Source organism: Anabrus simplex, chromosome X (genome assembly GCF_040414725.1).
Source record: "Anabrus simplex isolate iqAnaSimp1 chromosome X, ASM4041472v1, whole genome shotgun sequence".
Taxonomy (NCBI): domain Eukaryota; kingdom Metazoa; phylum Arthropoda; class Insecta; order Orthoptera; family Tettigoniidae; genus Anabrus; species Anabrus simplex.
Genome location: NC_090279.1, coordinates 106,245,108 through 106,268,122, shown reverse-complemented (window position 1 = coordinate 106,268,122; position 23,015 = coordinate 106,245,108). Strand labels below are relative to the sequence as shown.

The window sequence follows — 23,015 nt, the reverse complement described above, 5'->3', positions numbered from 1 at the left end:
GAACTTTGGAATTCCTCATGATAGAACTATGTACATGCAGATAATTACATAATTGTTTCACATTTCTTTAGTTTCATGTGATAGAGTTCAAAGCACTCTTCGAGACAGAGGCCCAAGTCACACTCTCAGCTGCAGTACACCGACATCATCTTTTTGCCGTATATTGAACACACGATACATCATCTCTGAGGTTTAGATTTCTCGCTCTTTGGTGCTAATTTCCTGATGAAATGTCTTTCCTGCAACCTTGGAACTGTGTTATCTGATGCACGCCGGCCTTGAATATTTAAAGATAAAAATTTCATTGTTCTGTATTGAAATTATTGATGTTAAAAATTAAATATTTGTAAACAAACCTTCCATCAGCTGAACCCGATAAGATAACTGCTCAATGTTTGTCCATGTGACTTGTCTGAATATTATTAGAGAATTTAGGAATCAGAATTCACTGTTGAAAACTTCCCTTTACCTGTATAGTTATCTATAGTCTCCTACAAGATATTTCCAAGTACTGGTTCCTCCTCCTCATTTACCACTGCAGCTGCCACAGCCATTTCATTTCATTATCACTGCTGCTAATACTGTCACTACTACTTCCGACTAAACTTTCATCTGAATTATACAATATTTCAAGCACGTAACTGTCAGTCAAACCACGGCTGGAGCTAGCCATTGAGCGCGACGCGTCACAAAAACTGATGAAGCTGCAGCGAGACCGAAAGCAGCAGGATGAAACTGAATGACGGGAATAACATTTATGACTAAACAAACCAACTCGGAACATATTTCAGATAAAAGGTCAAGACCGTCTTCCAAACGAGATATATACCATGAACAGAGATGCCAACTTTCAAGAAAGGTAATTCGTAATACAGCCGTTAGGTAACGGGGGGGGATGTGACTGCGCGGCGGCCGTAGATTTCCCCCCCCCCCGAGATCTTACTAACTTACATATCATTGAAAAATCAATGAACATACATTTCAACCAGAAGTAACATATTCAAAGACTGGCATATAAAGAGTGTAGGACTCTTACCTGAGAAAGTAACAGGTTATCAGCAGTACATATCTGAGTGGAGGTTGAAGGATCATTTCTTTTGTTGAGTACTGTAGTTGCTCCCTTACCAACTCCTGTTTGCTAAACATACACTGGTGACATGCTGCTTCTTTGGATATCATGTGCATCCTTTGCACTAACAGAGCAACTGAGCACTTAACAGTTCGGTGTTCATATTAGCACGGAATTCAGTCTTGTTCTTCCTCGTGCACATCTGAAATATCGTGGTTACACACACTACAAAACACGTGTGAATGAGATTTTGAGAACGCAGTAAACAGGGCCAATTCTTTAGAGTATTCCTCCCTAAATTTTTGAACTATATTTTTTATTACTAGCGTCACTCATGGTAACATCACATGTATTTTCCTGCACAAGAAATCGCTTCATTATTTCAAACCTTTCGCATTTCGTAACACGAATAGCATATATCCTAGTAGAGCAATATATGTAAATTTGTCAACCAAAATCGCAAAAAATACTTCTTCAACAGCCACGCACACAGTATTCACAATGACCAAGCTCGATAGCTGCAGTCGCTTAAGTGCGGCCAGTATCCAGTAATCGGGAGATCGTGGGTTCGAGCCCCACTGTCGGCAGCCCTGAAGATGGTTTTCCATGGTTTCCCATTTTCACACCAGGCAAATGCCGGGGCGGTACCTTAATTAAGGCCACGGCCGCTTCCTTCCAATTCCTAGGCCTTTCCTATCCCATCGTCCCCGTAAGACATATCTGTGTCGGTGCGACGTAAAGCAAATAGCAAAAAAAAGTATTCACAATGAAACTGAGTATGTCACATCTTCGCCGCCAAAACAAAGACAAAAGAACTGGCATACTTGCATGGAAGTTTGATCAAGTGACGAACAAAGACAAGAACTCCGAAAATTATATTCTGAGAATTCAAGCTGCAATGGCATTCCTTGTGTAACCTTTTGAACACTTCATACACTTAGGTTTAAAAATCAACAAAAAATCGTAATTTGTGGTGTGTGATTCGTAAAGGCGTAATTATGATGGGTAATTCGTAATTATTGCGATTGAATCGTAATAGGTGGCATCTCTGCATGAACAACTGGTTCTCGTACCGTATGACAGAAAGCAGCACTAACTCGTGCCTAGACAGAGCGCTCGTAGAAAGTTACAAAAATATTACAAGCTGAGAAATAAAGACAAATATAATAAATAAACTGCACTCTTCATATAAAATTAGCGCAAAGACCAACACGCAAAAAGACAAACTTCTCAGATCATCATTTCTCTTATTCTGTGGGAAAGAACGAAGCAAACCGACTTTAAAAAAAGCAGAGCTTAGTGCTCAGACTTACTTGACAAATATTTATCCTTCCAAAAACAACTACATTTTAACGATTATCAATTCTTATTTACAACACTGATAAACCCGAAAATGTGTTCTTAGAAACAAAACAATTTGCATATCCATACCTTCAAAACTCTTCATGCTATAGCCGTGAATGCGAAACCATGTATGGGTCTATACCACGTATAGAGGTCGGCGGTTAAGGAAGAAAAGAGGGTCTATACCACATATAGAAGTCGGCACTGAGGGGTTAACAAGCCTCCACCACTCCTTTCTGTCCCTCCACTTTTCCTGCTCCATTACTTCTGCCACATCCAATCCAGCTTCTCTAATGTCCTTCCAAATCTGATCCATCCACCTTCTTCTCGGTCTTCCAACAGGTCTCTTTCCCTTAACTTCTCCTTCCAATTCTCTTCTTGCTACCCGTTCCTTTCCCATTCTCTTTTCATGTAAGAACCATCTCAGTCTTGATATCTGTATGTTCTGTACTAATGGTTCTGTATTTAGCTCTTCTCTGATTTTAATACAGTATTTTGAATTCTCTCTCTTCTTGTCTTTTTATCTGGTGTTCTTAAAAGTTTCATTTCTACTGCTTGGATCTAACTATCTTGCCTCTTATTAGTTACCCGTGTTTCTAGTCCATATGTTACAATCGGTATGAAAAATTGTTTATATAATTTTAATTTTGTTCCCCTGGGAACTTGGTCATCCCATAAATGCTCTCTGACTTGATAAAACGTTGTACCTTTACTTAGTCTCTTATTATTTCAGGGCTGATTTCATTACTTCCATTAATAATGTTACTCAGATATGTAAACTGTTCTATATTCTCTAACCGTTCTCACTTATCTTCACTTGGCTTCTCTTTTACGCAGTGCCTGACTACAGTTTTCTTTTTACTAATTACCATTCCAAACTCCTTCAGATTTTCTTTCCAAATGTGCAGTCTCCTTTGTACTTCCTTTTCTCCCTTTCCCCAAATCACCACATCATCTGCAAATACCAAAGCATTCACTTCATCACTACTGATACTCTGTTTTACACGTTTTATGATTTCATCCATCAATATAATAAACAATAATGGCGACAGTGCACTTCCTTGCTTGAAACCTTTTTCTGTATAAAATGCTTCAGAATCACCACTACCCACTTGTACACTGCTTCTACTCTCATGATACAACATTTTTATCTAATTAATTAATGATTTTGGTACATTATTTTTCAGTAGGCATTCCCATACATGTTTTAACTGTATCATAAGCTTTTCCAAATCCAAAAATACGAATATGGTTTCCTTGTTCCTTTTCATATGTTTTTTCAATTTTCGTTTGCACTGTAAATATCAAGTCTATTGTTGATCTATTCGGTCTAAAGCCGTATTGTTCTTCCTCTAACTGTGTTTCTATTACATACCTCAGTCTTTTGTCTATGACTCTCCGTTATTTTTACTCCATGTGATAATAGGGTTATACCTCTATAGTTTTCACATTTCTTCCTATTTCCTTTTTTTGAACAATGGTACAATGCTTCCTCGTTGCCAATCTTCAGGTATCTTTTCATACTTCCATATGGCACTGAGGGGTCCATATAGCCACTTTAGTCCACTGCTTCTTGCTGCTTTAATCATATCAGCATTGAATTCATCTTTTCCACTTGCTTTTTCTTTGGTCATTGCTTTCACTGCCCTTTCAAGTTCCAACCATGTTATCACGTTCTCTTCTTTTTCCCCATCTATTATTTCCATTTTCTCATCGCCTCCTTCCTCCGAGCAGTCATCCTCATTATAAAATTTTTCAAAATACTTTGCCATCACCTTTTCGTCATGTACTATGGATACATCTCTCTCTAATGCCTTGATTTTTTCTTGATTTATTCTTTTTGATTTTATTACTCTGTATAATAGTTTCTGATTTCCTCGACTATCTTGCTCAATTTTGTTGGTAAACTCTACTGAACATTTCTCCTTTTCTTCCTTGATACTCTTCTTGTAGTTTCCATTTTTTTGTATTCCACATGTAACCTTTCTATCTTATTCTCATCCCTCTGATATACGTTTTTTGCTTTTCCTCATCCATTTCTTTCTTCACCTTGTTCCTTTCTTTTATTTCTCTTTTTATTTTGTCTGTCCACCACCGTCTCCTTTCCCTTTACCTTTGCTTTTGTTTTTCCGCATACCTCAATTGTTGCTTCAACAAATGTCTGTCTTAAATTGTCCCACTCTTCTTCTACACTTTGTATTTCCGTGTTAGGCAACTTCCTTTTTATACAATCGTGGAATGCCATTCTTTTATCCTCCTCCTCCAATTCCCAAATCCTGATCTTTGGTTTCTTCTTCAATAAAAATTTTAGGGATTTTAATTTCACAATCGATAAGCTATGATCACCTTTCATAGTTTCACAGGGAATTATCTTCGTAATCATGACGTATCTTCCACATTCTCAGTCTGCTATCTTTGACTGGTCCATACTGTCCATCCCAACTATATCGGCTGATATGGCTATTCCTCTTCATAAACCATGTGCTCTTTATTATCAGGTTATTTCTGATACAAAAGTCCAACAGTTTCTCTCCATCTTCATTTCTATCGTCATAGCCATGTGGGCCCAGAACATTCTCATATCCCATTCTATCAGTTCCCACACGGGCATTCATATCTTCCATTATCATAATCCCATCTCCAACCATGTGTGTTTCCAGTTCATTGAGGAACTCTTCTTTTTCTTCCATGCTACATCCTGTCTGTGGAGCATACACCTGCATTATCTTCAGTAGTTCCCCGTTTACATGTATGTGCATTATTATAATTCTTTCATTTACATTCTCAATTTCTGCTATTGATTCAACATTCTGATTCACAACAAATCCCACTCCATTTCTTTTCTCTTTACTGTGACCCATCCAGTACAAGGTGTACCCCTTTCTTAGTTTCTTTATTCCTTTCCCCTTCCATTTTACTTCACTTAATCCCAGGATGTCGAGTTTTCATCTCTCCATTAGATCAATCAATTCATTTTCCTCCCCATTCATTTTAAAAATATTTATTGTTCCAAATCGTGTTTTGTTCTCTGATCTAACACTTGCACGAACAACAGGATTACCATCATACTGTGCAACTGTAGCCAGAGACTTGCCTATTCCATTTCCATTTTTAAACTTCCATCCAAGGCCTGTATTATATTTGAAAGCTAGTACAAATTTACTCATCTGCTGACCTGCTAAGTCTAACGCATCTGAGGATTTTTTTCAGGGTTTACTCCCTTAGTCTTTGAAGATCCCTCTTCTCCACAAGGCAGTGGTTTTCTCTTCTAATTTTCCCCGAAGAGGATGAGTTGCCTTATCCACCATCTTTGCCAAAGATGTTGTTAAGGTCTTCACCCGTAACCCTGGGCATGGGTTCCACGTTATACCCCGAGAGACTGAGTCCTGCCCGAACTTAGCTCTCCTTCACACTGGCCTACTAATGTGGAGAATCTCCACCCCCGCAACATGGATGCGCCAGACAAGAATTACTCCTCAAGTGAAGGATAGGGAAGATGACCCCATCTCCCTTGAGCCAGGTTAATTAATTTCATTATTACCCATACTGTCAACCTTGAACAAGTGTTAAGGATTATTGGAGGATAAATTCCTCCTTACAATACTTAAAATGATTTTATTCCTTTTCAGACTGGCATAAAAGGGATATGTTTCGTCTTTTTGAAGGAGACATCTTCAGCCAAAGAATAAAAATATAGTAAAGATTGCAAAAATTCAGAACAACTTACATTTTCCAGCGCACGCATCTAGGCGCGATTGCACTGTCATGTGTTTCTCTCTCGCTCACGCCTCGCAAAGGGCTTGATTGTGCGGTGGACAAAGCTGCCAACTGTTCATATAAAGAACTAGTCCTAGTGCAGCGGCGCTCCTTTTGAATTTACAAATCTTGTGACAAAGCCATTGGTCTGGATCAAGCAAAAAGGGTCTGGGGGCATAAGCCCCCAGGTTAGAAGCCACGAAGCGGCGCTAGGCATCTAGTATCCCGCGTGACACCTCCATTGGTCTGGACTGGTTAGACCATTAGTCTGGATCAAACAAAGGGGGTCTGGGAACATAAGCCCCGAGGTTAGAAGCCGCGAAGCGGCGCTGGGCATCTAGTATCCCGCGTGACACCTCCATTGGTCTGGATTGGTTAGGGTAGGTTAGTGACAAAGCCATTGGTCTGGATTGGTTAGGCCGTCAGTCGGCTACTTGGCAGAGTTCCTGTTTAAGACGAACTGTCCTGCTGACACAAGGGTGCACAAGTTTTTTTAAAGCTGCAAGCGTGCTGTACCCTCCCCTACATTAAGGTGAGTTGAATAGAGTTCTTTCTTCACAGATTGCATTCACTTGTGTATTTATTCTGCAGTTGTGTATTTCTTGTGCGCAGGTTGGTAACGGAATTTATTTTACTTCATTGCTGGGAGTGACATCATATTCCATTGTGTCTCACCCAATGGAAATGCTGGTACGTAGTTAGGCGATGGACTATGGCGCATGATAAATTATATTACGTTATAAAAGAAAAATTACTTCTGTGGGACAGCGGGTGGGTTCTTAACTGTCACAGTGAACACATCTCTCCTCTACAAGGTATTTCACTGAAGATTTCGAACATATTACATCCTTATCATGCTATAAAAGTAATGTAAGTCTTACTGAATTTCTACCGTAAAGATACATGATTTTCTAAAAAAAAACTATTTCTTAAATAAAATGTCTAAACTTCTTGAGTTATACACCAAGAACTCTAGTCAAATGCCACAGTTGAGACTCATCTAGGCCTACACAAAATGCCAACACAATAAAATAGAACTTTTCATCCCAGGGCCCAGAAGAAAGAAACTTTTTTTAGTTTAGTTCATAGAGCATATAATATTTCTTTATCGGTGAAAAAAAAGAGAAGAACTCGATTTATAACTTGGCTAGCAAGAACCCATTTAAAAAGGGTTTTACTGATAAAAGGGTGAACAGAATTTTTTTTAAAACCACATTAATTTACCCTTATTACTGAGCACAAAAAGAAAAACGGAAACTATGTCACTTTTCACTTTCAACCATGAAAATATGTATCAGCTCACAAATATATTCAAGTAGCAGAATCTTAATATAGCATTTAAAACAATTAACAGTAACTCTACCATATTTTACAATCATCACAGCATTAATACGTCAAAATTTATGAACTCCAGTCTATAAGTTGAGCTGTACACAATGCCAAGGAAGTTACACAGGTCAAACAGGACACAGTTTTATAACCTGTTGTCAGGAACACACTAATGCCAAAAAACACAACAGATTCTCAGCTATGAGTATCCACAAGTCTGATTTTAATCATTCCTTGTCAACTATAGAACAAGACATTCCCATTCTCAAAATAGCTACTAAAGGTATCCTGTTAAATAACTATCATAACATTTAAAAAAAAATATAAATCAAAGAAGAAACCCGAATGGTATGCGTAGCCTTTCTACTGCCTCTTCCCTTTCAATTTCCCCTCAATCCCTCCCTCTTGCCTCCGCTCACATGTCTGCTACTTCCAGCAGACGATCAGCTAATTTTATTGTACGCAGGTCTACTGAAGTGTAAGTTATGCCACACACAAGTCGGCCAAGCCGAGAGAGAGGGGAGGAAGTAAGTACTCAGATTCTTCAGATTCTTTCCAATTCATTTTTTAGACTTCTCTTACTTCACAAAACACACGGATCCATTAATTAAACCAACCCGGCAATTCAACCATAATATTTCGAGAGAAGTTCCACCTAATTTAAGCCTAACTTCACACTCAGGCCCTAATATTAGAATATCAAGAATAATAAATCATCAGCTAAGTGTTGGACTATCATCCAGTATTTTTAGCTGATCATTTACAGGGTCTGCAAAGAACTATCAATATGATCCAAAAGCAATGCAATCATTTTAACCTTTTAGTTTCAGGTTAACTTTAAAATCTTCTCTGAATTTAATTTTTAAAAATGCTTTTTGATTCCATTGTAAGCTGGTCTACTGAAGTGTAAGTGGCATTTGACTTGAGTTTTTAGGGCCAGTCTCATCAAACTTCATTAAGGGATTGTAAACAGAATGGATGTTTCATCAAACTCTATTAACGCAGCATTACACTCCCCGTAGCACGTTTGTCCTGTTAAGCTGCTTAACGTAGTGTTAAAAATGGCTGGAAGGAACTTTATGTTTCGTGCTCAGTTATTTTATTTACAGACATGCCAACTTTCAAAAGTGAAAAATCAGGAGAAATTTCGCAGCGAATCGCGACGTATTACGAGACATCACTGATGGCAGAACATGTACAAATTCTTTATAATTCAATACATTAACAATTCTATTTGCCCATATATATATTTTTCATCATTTATGTGATTGGTGAAACTAGGTGGGGATGGGCGGACTCATGCATTCTGATTGGCTACTCCAAGGCCAGGGTTTACCTATATATAGAGAGCGAAGCTGCGTTCGTGATAATTCGGTCTGTTTGTCTGTCTGAAGTTTTACGTCGTGTGCGACGCTTCGCTACCGGGATGGGCCACCTTCGGGTAAGCACTCTTAAATTCCGTTCCGGCTAAAATTTCCGTAATGTTCGGTTGCTATTTCGTATAGGAGTCTGCCCTAGCCTAACCTAGATTCGCCAAATTAATTATTTATGACGCCTTAGCTTTTCAGCTGGGCTTGCTTGTTTGTTTTCGAGGCATTCCCATTTCTTATTTCACTAAATATGTAGATTGTAATTTAATATATTTACCTTGGGGTTTGCCTCTGGTAGTTCAGTGTCACTTGATGTACGCTAGAGTTTAGGAGAGTACGTTCACTTCACTGTAAATTGCAATTGCTTTTCACGTTGCTTTTAACCTACTAAATTGCATTGTACAACTCTATTTGTAACTAGATGTACAGTTGGTTTGAAGTTTGAAACTTGTAGTGAAGTCATTATCAAAGAACCTCTAAGATATGTGTATCACGGAGCTTATAGTTCATAAGTTGCAAGTTCGTGGATTTTGTTTCGGAATGTATTTGTAAAATTCCACTTGTAAATAATATTTTTTAAATCTAAGGATCACGGTTGATTCATTTCAGAATCTGCAATCTAAGCCATGTCCATGCCCTCAGTAGGTCCTAGCTGTTTCCATTTTCCTGGTTTATTGCCCACTAGTTGACCCTACTGACATTTACGGATGTTTTGGTCGGTGGAGATCCGCGTAATTTCAGCCAATGTTTCTCTGAGTGTGTAGTGGTTTCTGATATTGTGTAGTTGCTCTTACCTTCCCCCCTTTACTGTTTTAGTGCTTTGTTTTGTGTTACCACTGTAGTAGCGGTTACAATTTACATGTGAATACTAAATACTAGACATACCTGAACTGTAAGAACATGTGACTTCTCATCCTTCAACATGGTGATCCCATTTCGACCAATTGTTCTTCAACACACCAGTAGCTGACTTAGCCCTCTTCAGAAACTCGGAACTAAATTTTTGCTCAAAGCACTTGGCCTTGCTGAACTGATTTCAAGGTTAAAAGTTTCTCCAAAGTTTGTTCAGACAGCAAGGATTGGAACTGTGTTTTTGTCTTTGTGACTCTGCTAAAAATCCTTTCACATTCTGCACTGCTATGTGGAATTGATAAAATAGCAAGCATCACCTTAGAAAGGCTGTCATATTTAAGTACACCATCAGCTGATTTCATCTGACCTACCAATGCCCATTGAACATCAATTCTTCCTTTTGCCAGGTCTGTTTCTTCGAGCTGAAAGTTACAGAACTGGGAGTGCAGAATATCAGTTTCTTTATCCAAATGTTCCATTTCACTAGTCAAAATGTTCGGACACTTGTTAATGAAAAATCTAAGGCTAGAAAATGATGCCTTACTTATAGCAGAAATATTTGCAACTTCTGTATTAATTAATTAAAACTTCATCTTTGAATGGAAATTTGTGTACCATGTAGTCGCACGATGAAGAGAAAACACTTTCAAACGACTTAAATAATATGCACTTTTCCTCAGACTTCAAGGTGTTCACTAAAACAAACGCAGAGTTCCCTATCATCAGATCACAATCATCCTTTTGATTTGCTGGAGTATGATAATCTACATCAAGAAGAGAGAAGGATCTTTTAATAACGTCTAGTTTCACAAACCTTGTCATCACATTCTTCAATAGTTCCTCCAAAACTGACCTCCGTACAAGAATGTGCGGCATACTTGACTGAAGAGCTACATTTGGATTCTCAAAGATATCCATAAAACTTGAGGGGAAAAGGCAAAAAGATTTATGTAAATTTGATGAAAGGAACATGAAAAGTCGTTCTTCACGTGACAATGCATGGCTCTTAGTGTCATAAGTAGTTTCATTTTTTTTAGTGAAACTGATGACTGGGTTTTCTTTTTAACTAAGGAGTGATGTGAAATGTTATGACAATCCTTAACCTTTTCAGACAAACAAGACACATCTGCACTTAAACTGTGCTTAGGAATTTTGTAAGTCTTCAAAGTTCCCATCTGAGAATCCTTACTCACAATTTCGCTCCTGAATAATGTAATCAAAGGGTCCCACTGAAGCAAAATCCTATCTGAACACCTTCTTAGTGATAATCGAGTAGGCACATGCTTCAGAATTTTCCTGATCTCTGTGTTGTGTAAAGTCTGAAATTCTCTGAACTTTTCTTTCCTCTTTGCACTTCTTTCCAGATAAATCATCTACATTTACGGGCAAGAATGCCGCACCCTTCTCGGCAGCAAGATTTAATTAGGTGGCAAGAGCAGCCTACGATGATTATGTTACTATTTTCCCGCTTCAAACATCCATTCATTAATCCTACCATTACTGGAACATTATCAGCACCAAGAGTTAGGCAGTTCTTTAATGGTATGCAGAATTCTCAAAAAGTTGAGAGCAAAAGATTGGCAATGTTAGCTCCAGTAGCATCCCTTTCTAAATTCGGCACAGAGAGTAGACAACTCTGAATTTCATTGAGTTCAGGCCTAAAAAATGTTACAACAATGAGATATATCTTAAAGTCGCTTTTATTGCTACCATCAGTAGGAACAGAAAATGCATTCACCTGCAAAAGTGATACAATTTTCGCACCTTCTTCCATGCACATTTCTGTAATGATAGCCGCTGTTTTCGTTCTAGCACACCCATATCGTTTAGCGATTTCCGAATCAGGAAACATTTTGCGAAACAAAGGTCCCACGTGATCGGCACAATTTACAGACAGGTTATGTTCTACTAAAAATGACGTAAATAACGCCTTGGCATTCGTCACAGGATTTAAATCTTGGTTTTTACATGAAAAGTTCAGTTTCTGGTTTCCTTCTAGACACTGGACACTCTCCTTATGTTTTTTCGTTTTCATATGCTTGAGTATATCGCATTTCCTGCCATGCGCAACTGAAAAATCACACCTACATATAGTACAGAATGTGAACGTTGGTCCCTTTCTGGATTCACTCAAACATGGAAACTCTTCCCTATAAGTAATTTTAAACACTGCATCGTATTTCTTGTTTGACATTTTGGCCAAAACAAATATTAAGGCACAACACAAGCACTTCTGCAGGTCTTGCCCTGGGTAGAATGACTATGGTGAGCTACTTCTGAGGTTAGGTTACTCCAAAGAGAGTGTTACTCGCCTGACTCGCTTGCAAAGAGAATGACTATTATAGATAACAAAACAGCACATGACTGGCCACTGTGCCCCGTACTGCCATCTGGTATCATTAGAACTATCAACCAGCCATACATCGATAGAACGAGGAAATCCGCGGGAGTTTAAAATAAGTAAACTCTTTCAAGATTAAAAATATTGTGTAGAATTTAACCACTAAAAATATATATTTGTATTGAATAGGTGGAGACAATATTTTTAATCTTGAAAGAGTTTACTTATTGTATTTTCAATACGGAACAAAATGAGGTTAGTTACTTGTTACTTGTAAGTTTAAAATAATACGAAAATTACGGATATTGTTCTGAAAATCGGGAGATCGGACCAAGCGATCAGGAGGAATGATGAAAATTCGGGAGTCTCGAGCTCAAATCGGGAGACTTGGCACGTCTGTATTTATTAGACTATTTTCACAATGCTGAGATACAAAAAGTTTTACGCAGAAGTAATAGTATGCTTTACCTCACAAGAAAGCAATTTTCAGAGTGACAGGCTTATAGGTTACAGAAGTCTAGAAAACTGTCTGAAGAGATAAGAGAGAGGTTAGTGTACCCTAAAGAAAGAAATTCACCTCTATCTCCAATGCAGCAATTGCTGATTGCACTGAGAAATTATGCAACGGGGTCATTCAGATCATTATGGGAGATTCATTCATTTATTTATTTATTTATTTATTTATTAGTGCCTTATTCAGAGGAAAAGTTAGGACTCTATACCACCTCTTACACTTAACCACATTTTGATTGCAACCTAAAATAAAATTCAATGCATTAAAGTGTAGAAGAGAGGGAGGTAGACCTATTATCGGCACACTTTATATTGGTGCATTTGTGTACGGGGGTGAGGAGTAAGTAGGGAGCTGTCCCGGTTCCGATAGTGCTGCCAACTGAATGAAAATGAAATCTGAATTGAATCGAGAATATGATCAATCGATATGAAGTTTCTAAACCGTTATTATCTTAAGTCAACAACTATGTCACATATACATTATATAACATTTCTCGATGCGAATCTTGTTCCTAGCATGAATTCTATAGTTTGGCTTTGCTGTGTAAACAACAACAGTACTAGTACGTAAAGTGTACGCCAGATGTCTCACAACGATGCTTAAGCGATTCATAGTTTGTGTTTCAAAGATTGCCAGTACGAATCTCAAAGATTACCGAGGTCGATCAATTCAGCACCAGGGTGTAAATGCACCAAGATAAAGTGTGCCGATAATAATTATACCAATATTCCAGCAACTTATTAATAGAGCCCTGCGCGAATATACAAAATAATATCCGCATCCGCTCCGCATTACTTTAATCCGCACCCGCATCCGCGAATGGTTATCCGCATCCGCAAAAAGGTTATCCGTGGATATTGTAGATATTTAAATGCAGTATATTACACCCAAGATATTGAAACGGATAGATCTGTTAACATCTGGCACCAGAACCCCTACAGTCACAGGTTCATGAGGGACTTCCTCTTGCGAACACTACCGACGTATTGACCTTTGTTCCTTACTTCCATTAACTGAGGAAAGGAGTCAGTTAGGCTTAGGTTAGTTTTTCGGCTTTATGGCCTCAAGGCTCGTTATATATCACTGTTATCCCATACCAGTGTCAAGGGTCACCTAACCACAAGAAAAAATAAGAGTATACCCGAGTGAAAATTAGTAAACGTCATTATTTAGCAATTATCATCAAATTATCTGCACTGCCATACAGTTTGTATCCGCCAAGACATTAACTTTGCGGGTATCCGCATCCGTGCAGGGCTCTACTTATTAACATGTAAGGAAACGCTGCATTTTGTATTGAAATATAAATTCAAAGGAAGGGAGATCATAATCACACCATGCACTGCATAACATGGTAGGCCTAATTTCTAATATGATTGTGCTACTACAGTTTTTAATGACTTTACAGCTTAAAAACCTCCAAATGGTAATATGAAGGAGGCACCTCACACAATAACAATGCCTTAAAACCAAAGCATCATTTCATATAACGATATTTCTAATGTCTCATGATAAAGGAATAAAGGTGACTTGCCGTGATATTCTGTATTACAGTAGACATCATTACAAACAGGCTCAACTTCGTTGCCAATTAATGCAATCATCTTCAAAGTCATCTATTTAAATGCCAGAGTAAATTTACCCCCCCCCCCCTCGTGGACCGCGCCAACATGTCCTTTTTAATTTTTTCATATTTTATTATGCTTCTTTTCGGGTTGACGTCCAGGAAATTTGTTTTGCTGACCGTCTGGTCACATTCAAGTGACTATTGAATTCATTTACTAACTCATTGCATCTCTTTTCTTTTCCCTTTAGGGATGTACCATCCCGATCCGTCTTTTTACATTCTATAATGCTTTATTTTAAAAGTACATTGACAAACTTTTTTCTCCAGTGAAACAAAAATTACTGCAGCGAAGATTTTTCGTCCTGTCTTCTTCCATTATGACTATTTTTCTTCTGTGCATAGTCTAATTTACTATCTCTTCCTATCAACAAACAGTGTTCTCTCTAGGACCTTTTTAATGAGCACACCCCCCTGCTAACCTAACCTAGGTATGTGCTAGTTACATAGTGTGTATGTGTATGTTTAGTCCTCAGCCCGAAGGCTGGTTGGATCCTCAACAGCTCCGCCATCAGCTGTAGTTACATAATATTAAAGCATATTTGAATGATTAGGTGCTTCAAATTAAAACTAAAATACTGTAAAACTGTTCATTTACATGATAGATCTTCATTACTGTCAGCATAATTGTATCAGTTAAATGGAAATTTAAATGTTTAGCTTGACTCTCATGTAGTGTCGTGCGCGAGTAGTGCGTGGAATCGCATGCAAGCATTCGATTCTGCACGACGTCACAAACTCGTTGGCATTTCCCCATGGATATAGGCGGTAGAATAACACTCACGGTATCAATGCCTCTCGTATGAGACAAGTAAAAGAGGCCGCAGGGGCCTTGGGAGCATGGGTTGGCAACCAGGAGCCCATACGCGAGTCCTGGCATTGCTTCCACTTACTTGTACCAGACTCCTCACTTTCATCTATCTTGGTCAACTCTTTTTCGTTTAAGACCCTGACGGTGTTAGGTCTCGAGGTCTAGGGTCTTTTTCATTTTCACGCCCTGTGTGCCCCTTGTCTTTCTTGGGCCGATACTTTCATTTTTTGAAGTGTCGGACCCCTTCCACTTTTTCACTCAGATTAATGTTAATAGAGGATGGTTGCCTGGTTGTAATTCCTCCTAAAACAATGATTACTACCATCACACTCCGCAGCAACCGAGTGGTAAGCCCCAGTGATACACAATTACGAACGAGCAGTAGAACACTAGAAGTTCAATAATAATTATTAGTAATGTTATTTGATTTACGTCCCGTAACTACTTTTACAGATTTCTGAGACACCGAGGTGCCTCAATTTAGTCCCGCAGGAGTTCTTTTGCGTTCCAGTAAATCTACTGATACGAGGCTGACGAATCTGAGCACCTTCATATACCACCCGACTGAGCCAGCGCCTCAGCCTGAGCCACTCAGCCCGGCACTAGAAGTTCAAAATACTCGTATGTCTTGTTCGTGATAACACTAAAATAGTTCAATTTTTCAGTTAATGTTCGCCTGTCCGATATTAATGTTAAAGCCTTGAAAAGAATAAACTGAAATTTTATCATCGTAGTATTTCCCACCCGGATACCGATTCCTGCCACCCGGCTGACCAAAATTTCTGGGGAGAACACTGAACAAGTATCATTGCCGTGAGACCTATCTGTTAAAAGAAATAAGTTTCATAATGATAGATCCGTATTGAACTGTGATTACAATAGAGAAAATTAATATATTATTTTGGGTCCACCTTTTCAATACAAATGTAAATAGTTTAAATTACATAGGGACTAGTTTAAGAGTGCTCAAGGTGGTGGTGGTGGTGGTGATTATTGTTTTAAGAGGAAGTACAACTAGGCAACCATCCTCTATATAACACTAATCAGAGGGAAAAATTGAAGGGATCCGATACTTCGAAAAATGAAGATATCGGCCAAAGGAAGACAAGGGCCACGAAGGGCGTGAAAATGACAGACTCCCTAGCCCTCGCAAACCTAATAGCGTCGGGGTCGGAAAAGAACAAGAGTTGACCAAGAGAGGTCGGATAGGATAGGTGAAAGTGAGGAGCCTGGCACAAGTAAGTGGAAGCAATGCCAAGACACAGCTAAGGGCCCCGTGGTCGCCAATCCACGCTCCAAAGTTCAGAGCTCCTGGGGCCCCTTTTAGTCGCCTCTTACGACAGGCAGGGGATACCGTGGGTGTTATTCTACCGCCTCCACCCACAGGGGGATAAGAGTGCTCAAGAAGCCAGCATTCAACTGATAATTTTTCTTTATAACATCTTTTAGTGCACACTGGACTTTTAATGCTATACGGCGCACTGAACTTTATTCATAAATAAACAACATAACTTCCGCTCAGTGCTTCGTCAATTGGAAGAGTTATTATTTTTAATATATTGCTGCTCAATATCCCATATGGTATGTACTTTTAAAAAGACTGTACTTGTGTTTACATTGTTTATTTTTTCTTTGATATTTACGCTTTAATTTACTTCAGGCTGATGATGACCTATTACTAGGTCGAAACTAGTCCCTATGTAATTTAAACTATTTACACTTGTATTGAAAAGGTGGACCCAAAATAATATATTAATTTACTCTATTGAGACCTATCTGTGTCTGTGTGATGTAAAGCAACTTGTAAAAAAAGAAAAAAGAACTACCAAGTTCAATTTCAAATGGAACCTCTTATTCCATGCAAAAAGCGCACAGGAGAAAGGTGACAAATGAATAAGATTATGATCGGCACCGTTTAGAAAAGCAAAATAATGTCAATGCTACGCACTGCTGACTTGAACGTTAAAGCCACGTTAGTTAATAAGCTTGTTATAGTGTTCTGTTACATGCGATTTCCATAATGCCATGTCAAAAATTTATGCTCCATTAACAAAATTTTAACAGTGGTTGATGAAACTGGCCCTTAGGCATGTTACTTAAGAAATAGTGGAGTGTTTTTAGAAATTCATGTGTATCATTACAATATCTTTATTCTTTGGCTGAAGATATCTCCTACAAACGTGTCCCTTTGATTCTGTCTTGAAAAGGAATTAATTCTAAGTATTGTAAAAGTGAAATTAATCCTCAAAAAAATCCTTAACACTTGTTTAAGATTTGTCGGTTCTGATCAGCTTGTTTGTTTGTCCAGACAAATCACTGGTTGATCCCACTACTTGGTTTGAATTACCTACAAGGTCAAGCTGACAAAATCTGTTTTAGTATAAGACAACAGAAGTCATGTGTCCCAGCGCCTCTTACAACGGTTCTCCAAAAATCACCAAAATAACTAGCTCCGGTCTTTCAACATCATCACACTCTGAAATAGTATTTCCTTCAACTGCCAACATATGACAATTCAAACATGCAAACAGCAGGAATTTTTAGCCTAAAAAAAAGTTTAAACCATTCAAAGGGAAATTTGTGCAAATCTCATGCGCTTTTTTATGTCATGATGATTTAATTTACCATCGAGATCGAAGTTGTGCATACTTCGGTAAACAGGTTACAAGTATCCCAAGATATAGTGTTCTGTTACAGGCAATTTCCATAATGCCATGTCCAGCATGGGTGTCAAGATTTTCACACCTGAGCAACGATTGTCATTTGACTTTCACACAATTGTCATTTGTTTACACGCTCGCGGCCTTCTCAGAAAGGATGTTGTCAAACGGTGCTCAGTGCTGACAACCTCTGCATTCAGGAACTAATGAGCGAGTGGTGCTTCGATAGCTGGAGGGAAATGCAAAGGTTAGAAGCCTCCACTTTTGTGTGGAAATACGATTGGTCTGGACTGGTTCTTGGCATGCTGACGGTTAGGATAGGACCTGGACAATACCACTGGTCTGGAAAGGTTCTTGCCGTGCGGACGGTTAGGATAGGATCTGGACAAGACCAGTAATATAGGGACAAGCAAAGCGGATCTGGGGGGGGGGGGGGGTAAGCACCCAGGTTAAAAGGCATGAAGCGGCCCTGGGCCTCTACTTTCGTGTGGAAGCACGATTGGTCTGGGCTGGTTCTTGCTGTGCGGACGGTTAGGATAAGACCTGGACAAGACCAATGGTTGGGGTTGGTAACGGATTATGATTAACATTATCGACGGGAACGAGATCATGTGCCATTTCACACTGGCCAATAGGAATACAAGTAGCTACTTCAGAAACGAAAATGCTGTGTAACAGTCTTTATTAGGTTATAAAAGCAAATGTACTTCTTCAGGCGGGATGGTGGGTTCCTGAACATTACAATGAACACATCTCTCCTGTGAGATGTTCTCCAAGTAAGATTTCGTTAATTTCCACTTAATATAACATGACTCGGGTCCGGTACACAATCCAGCTATCTCCAATTCTGGTCTCAGAAATTTTTTAACCTAAAGGGCGAATTCTACCATGTCCAAAAAAGAAACTTAGATGCAAAATTTAAGAGTTTTTGCAATTTGTGCGTAATTATTAAATGCCAATATGTGCCAAGCGCTACGACTCTCTTGCCAGGGTAGCCATGTTGATGACGTCATAGTTCATCCCGTCAACCTCTGGAAGGTCAGCCATGATGAAACTATAGGGTCACGAGGCAACATCTTTTAAATGTACATACAAACACAAACTACACATCCCATGGGTTACAGCAGAAAATGAGCACAGCAAATCACAGATATAAAGGTACCGTGTAAAACTGTACATTCCACATCCGAACGTTTATAACAGTACAAGGAAGAGAACACAATGCAAACAGCCGGCATACCTATGATATACATTTACCCACAGCACAAACTTTACCTTCCGCAGCCCACCGGGTATAACATTATACGGACGTGAAACGAATGTACATTGTACGTGGAATTTCTTTTAGAGGAGAGATGTGGGCCTAGGGCCGCTCCGCGGCTTCGACCCAGCTACAGTATATGGCACATGCACAGAGTACCAATAGGAAGTAGTGTGTTCTCACGGTACTCACCGATTAATACAGGCGGTCCTTTTGGTATCCATTGCACGTACGGCCGGCCATTGTCTACGAAGCCAGCTAGCATACGTTAATATAACAGCACTCACGAGGTTCGTTCCATCGCATGTTTCTACACCGTAACACAACTACAACGCACATAAACCGCCATGGAATGTACAAATCAGTCGTTCCGGAGTTAAGTACACGATATCGCACAATGTTTATATATGAGCCATTAAGGACATAAATATCCGAAACGTGCATTGACAGTACTGGCACAGGTTTCACGACCACGTAGTAATGGCGACTGGAGCTCCAGCGAATCACCGCCCCTTCACCTTCGATCTACATGTGATCAGATACGTACCAACCTCAGGAACCTAACCACTTGGCGATAGAGGACATGCCGTCACTACGTATGGAACGGCGGCCTGTTTGAACAGCATTGAAGCAGAATGCACGACATTCACATAATATAAGCAGCGTACTCACCTTCTACTCCTAACAGTACTACTTACCTGTTGATTGGCGAAGAACGGCCATCATATGATTGTTTCCCGAATAGTTTTAGGCCCACATCTCACCTCTACAAGGACTTCCAAGTAAGATTTGCATTATTTCCACTTCCTGATACTGTTATACATGTTGGGCTGGGGAATGTATAGTTTTACTTAAAGTAAATGTATATAATAGGTATGGATTCCCGAATAGTTGTACCTAAACGATTCACATGTATACACCATGATTATGAATTTTCTTTCATATTCCTTTATGTGCCATGGATATGTACATATTTCGATGACCCCACACACATCAGGACAGCTGGTGTTACGCCCCCTTCATTACGCGCGGAAGGGTTGGCGGCCCTGTCTGACGTCACAGCTCTCGTCGCCATTACCATGTCTACCACATGAGTTATCTCTAGAGGAACGGGGGTGTGACGACATAATTGTTTACCAGGGGTAGTGTTTGATCCTTTTCCAAAATCTGTACAGATATTCAAGAAGAGAATAAACAGCAACAGAGAAAATAAATGAAGTGTTAGAGGGCATTCGACCAGTGCAGGTTATTGTAAATAAAAAAAATGTGTGTGAATAAATTAATTCCATCCCCTGGTCGAAGGAGTTTGGACAGCCAAAGTAGGGGACTGCCTGTAGGGGTGAAGTACAGTGAGGACTTCGAGGGCCCTGGGACCGCTACGGTAGCTGTGAAGGCCCTTCAGGAACTCTGAAAAGTGGTGGCAAAAGGGGCTCTGGTTAAGACGCAGCAGGTCGTTATGCTACTTAGGATCCAGAATGGGTAAAAAAAAAAAATAGTAAATAAATAAATGCAATGTAAATATTAATCTTATACCAGTTGTATAGTATCATTTGAAGTAATTCCACATACTGTATATCAGTTGACTATATTTGTAAGTAGTACAGGAGATATTATAAGTAGAATTTTGTAAACAATATAAATTTATTAAGGATGAGCTGTGTGTTTAATAGAAAACATTGTTAGCGTAAATTGTATAATATTGTATTATAGGAAAAATTTTCTTCTCTTGTTAATTTAATATTTAGTGCTTGACAATAATGTATTTTAGTGTACCATTTGCCACCGAGGTAGACACCTTATTTGCAAATAAAGAGATTTTGATTTTGATTTTGAAGTCACGATCGTCCTTCTTGTCCACAGTGAAATGTTAAATAATTAAATCAGGCGCACATGCGCAGTAGCAAAAATTTATCACCCCTCCATCACCAAGTAAACATGGTTGCCATGTGCTCTTACAGTCCTATATAGTGTCCTTTTCAGTGTTCTGTATGGCAGGTAATAATACAAAAACCTTGTATTTTCGCACCTCTACTCCTTCCTTGTACCCTAATGAACATATTTAATAGCATATGACGGCGCCTATGAGTGAACTGGAGATAGCCGGCTTGTGTACCGTAACCCATTACAAATTAGACGACAGCCGGGCTGGAGTAATACCCCAAAGATCTGTAGATCAAACAAGTATGCTCCATAAAAAGTCTTTGTAAAGCTCTTGAATGGTGAGAACCACTGGCTCAACAGTCATAATTAAATATCCATTGTCAAGTCACTGGAGATATAAACAGACCAATGGTGGTGAATTAATATTACATGAAGTCTAGCTCATTATACCTTGAAGGTTGACGACTGTGTTACGCAGCATCTGAATGGTACTACTCACCATCCAAGAGTTTTAACAAAGTTAGCGAAACCGACTTTCAACCTATTAGGTCGTGTTACGTACATTTAGTACGTGTTGGAGCGATGTTAAGTACAGAACAAAAAAATTCATTTTAGCAAAGTCTTCACAAATGAAAGCAGTACCTAAGAAATTAAAACTCGAATTGTATTCCACTTTTACTACACAGTACAATTTAAACCTATATCCATTGTGTGGTGACATTTAGGAATTACATGTTGAAGGTGTTACACATCCTGTGTCATGCTCAATAACTGATTCTGAATCATGCAATTTGTCCACACTCGAGTAACTAAGCTATCTGAAGTCAGGTCAAGTTAAATGTCTCCATACCTTGGCACGGATGGCATAGTAGCCAACTTGACTCCAAGCTTCCCACACTCGTGCACCCGACACTTCCCAACTTGCAGCACTCACTGGTGCAACTAAAATTAGGTCTCCGTCGCATGCAACAAGGTCGAGAAAACTCACTCCAAACTACCTGTGGCCATTGTTTAATATCTTTGGTCTCTATAACCTAGAAGAGAAAGTAACATTTTAATACATTAACTTGGGGTGCAATGAAATTAAAGAAGTAGTACAATAACAATGACATATTGACTTTCTTCCTAGCCTCTCAGTCAGGAAGAAATACATCAGTGCAACAAATCACTTACTTTTGAAAGATACACATTCATTGCAACTAAAGGTAGGAGGCTAGCGACCAATCAGCATATGGTCATCACTGACAACTTCATGAATCACATACAAGTCTCCTTAAACCCTGTCTCAAGGGAAGTGAACAGCTCTCCATACAAAAGCAGAAGACTACAGATATGTAGCGTGGCCGTCTGTATATCCAGGTCACAATTCTCCAAACATGTTAGACAGCAACAGGACTGAGTGTTCAAGTCATAGATATTGTACAACAAATGATACTGAAAGTATATTTTAAATCCGTCAGTAATAATTCCACTTACCATCAAATTTTCACCGTCAAAATGGCGTCTTCTGGGCATGCGCAAAAGTACTTTTTACGTCTGAATGATCTGTATTTTTGGTTTTTAAAGCTTTGCTGTAAAACACTGGACGATAGTTACACATCAGACTGCTCTGGAAGTCCTCTACATGATCCGCAATATCGCATAATCAACAACAGGGAACACATTTATTAATATACGTCAAATTATAAAGGTACAGTGCCTCACCTCCACAAAACTTAATAAACATTGATTACATAATTTGTAGAATACAACTGCACAGAATTTCCTGTCAGATGGAGAAATGACATAATTCACATATTCCACCGCTAGATGCCTCACTCATTCTGCATAGGGACCGTAACAATAGCGTCAACTCTTAAATGTTTGCAACAACCATTGACAAATACAATTACTGAGTACAAGTATACTCAAGGATGTCATCATTGATCTGCATCTAAGACTGCCGCCCAGGTGGCAGATTTCGTATCAGTTGGTTACCTAGCCTTCTCTTAAATGATTTCCAAACAAGTTGCATATTTATAGATCATAGCCCTTGATAAATTATCCCAGTCCCTAACCCCTCCTGCGATAAATAAATATTTGCTCCAATTTACTGCGGTAAATCATTTAGTGAGATAACACTGTCTCTCATTCATCATCCCAAATATCTCGCGATAAAAAAATCGCCTGTAACACATGTGTTTCCTTATTTCTCTGTACTGCC

General features: G+C 39.0%; 1 protein-coding gene across 3 annotated transcripts in view; it reads right to left on the bottom strand.

Moving 5' to 3' along the window:
- Window positions 1-22,521, bottom strand: part of Tao (Serine/threonine-protein kinase Tao) — a 549,291-nt gene extending 526,770 nt beyond the window's left edge. For 2 of the 3 annotated variants that reach the window (XM_067158891.2, XM_067158894.2), the window contains exons 1-2: window positions 22,289-22,521; window positions 21,663-21,846 (exon numbers count right to left, since the gene is read on the bottom strand). In XM_067158891.2, coding sequence (XP_067014992.1) covers window positions 21,663-21,679 — 17 coding nt within the window. In that variant the 5' untranslated portion in view covers window positions 21,680-21,846; window positions 22,289-22,521. Of the gene's footprint in view, window positions 1-21,662; window positions 21,847-21,985; window positions 22,236-22,288 lie in introns of those variants that run through there. The other variant, XM_067158892.2, reaches the window with a different exon arrangement.
- Between the last annotated feature and the right edge of the window lie 494 nt (window positions 22,522-23,015).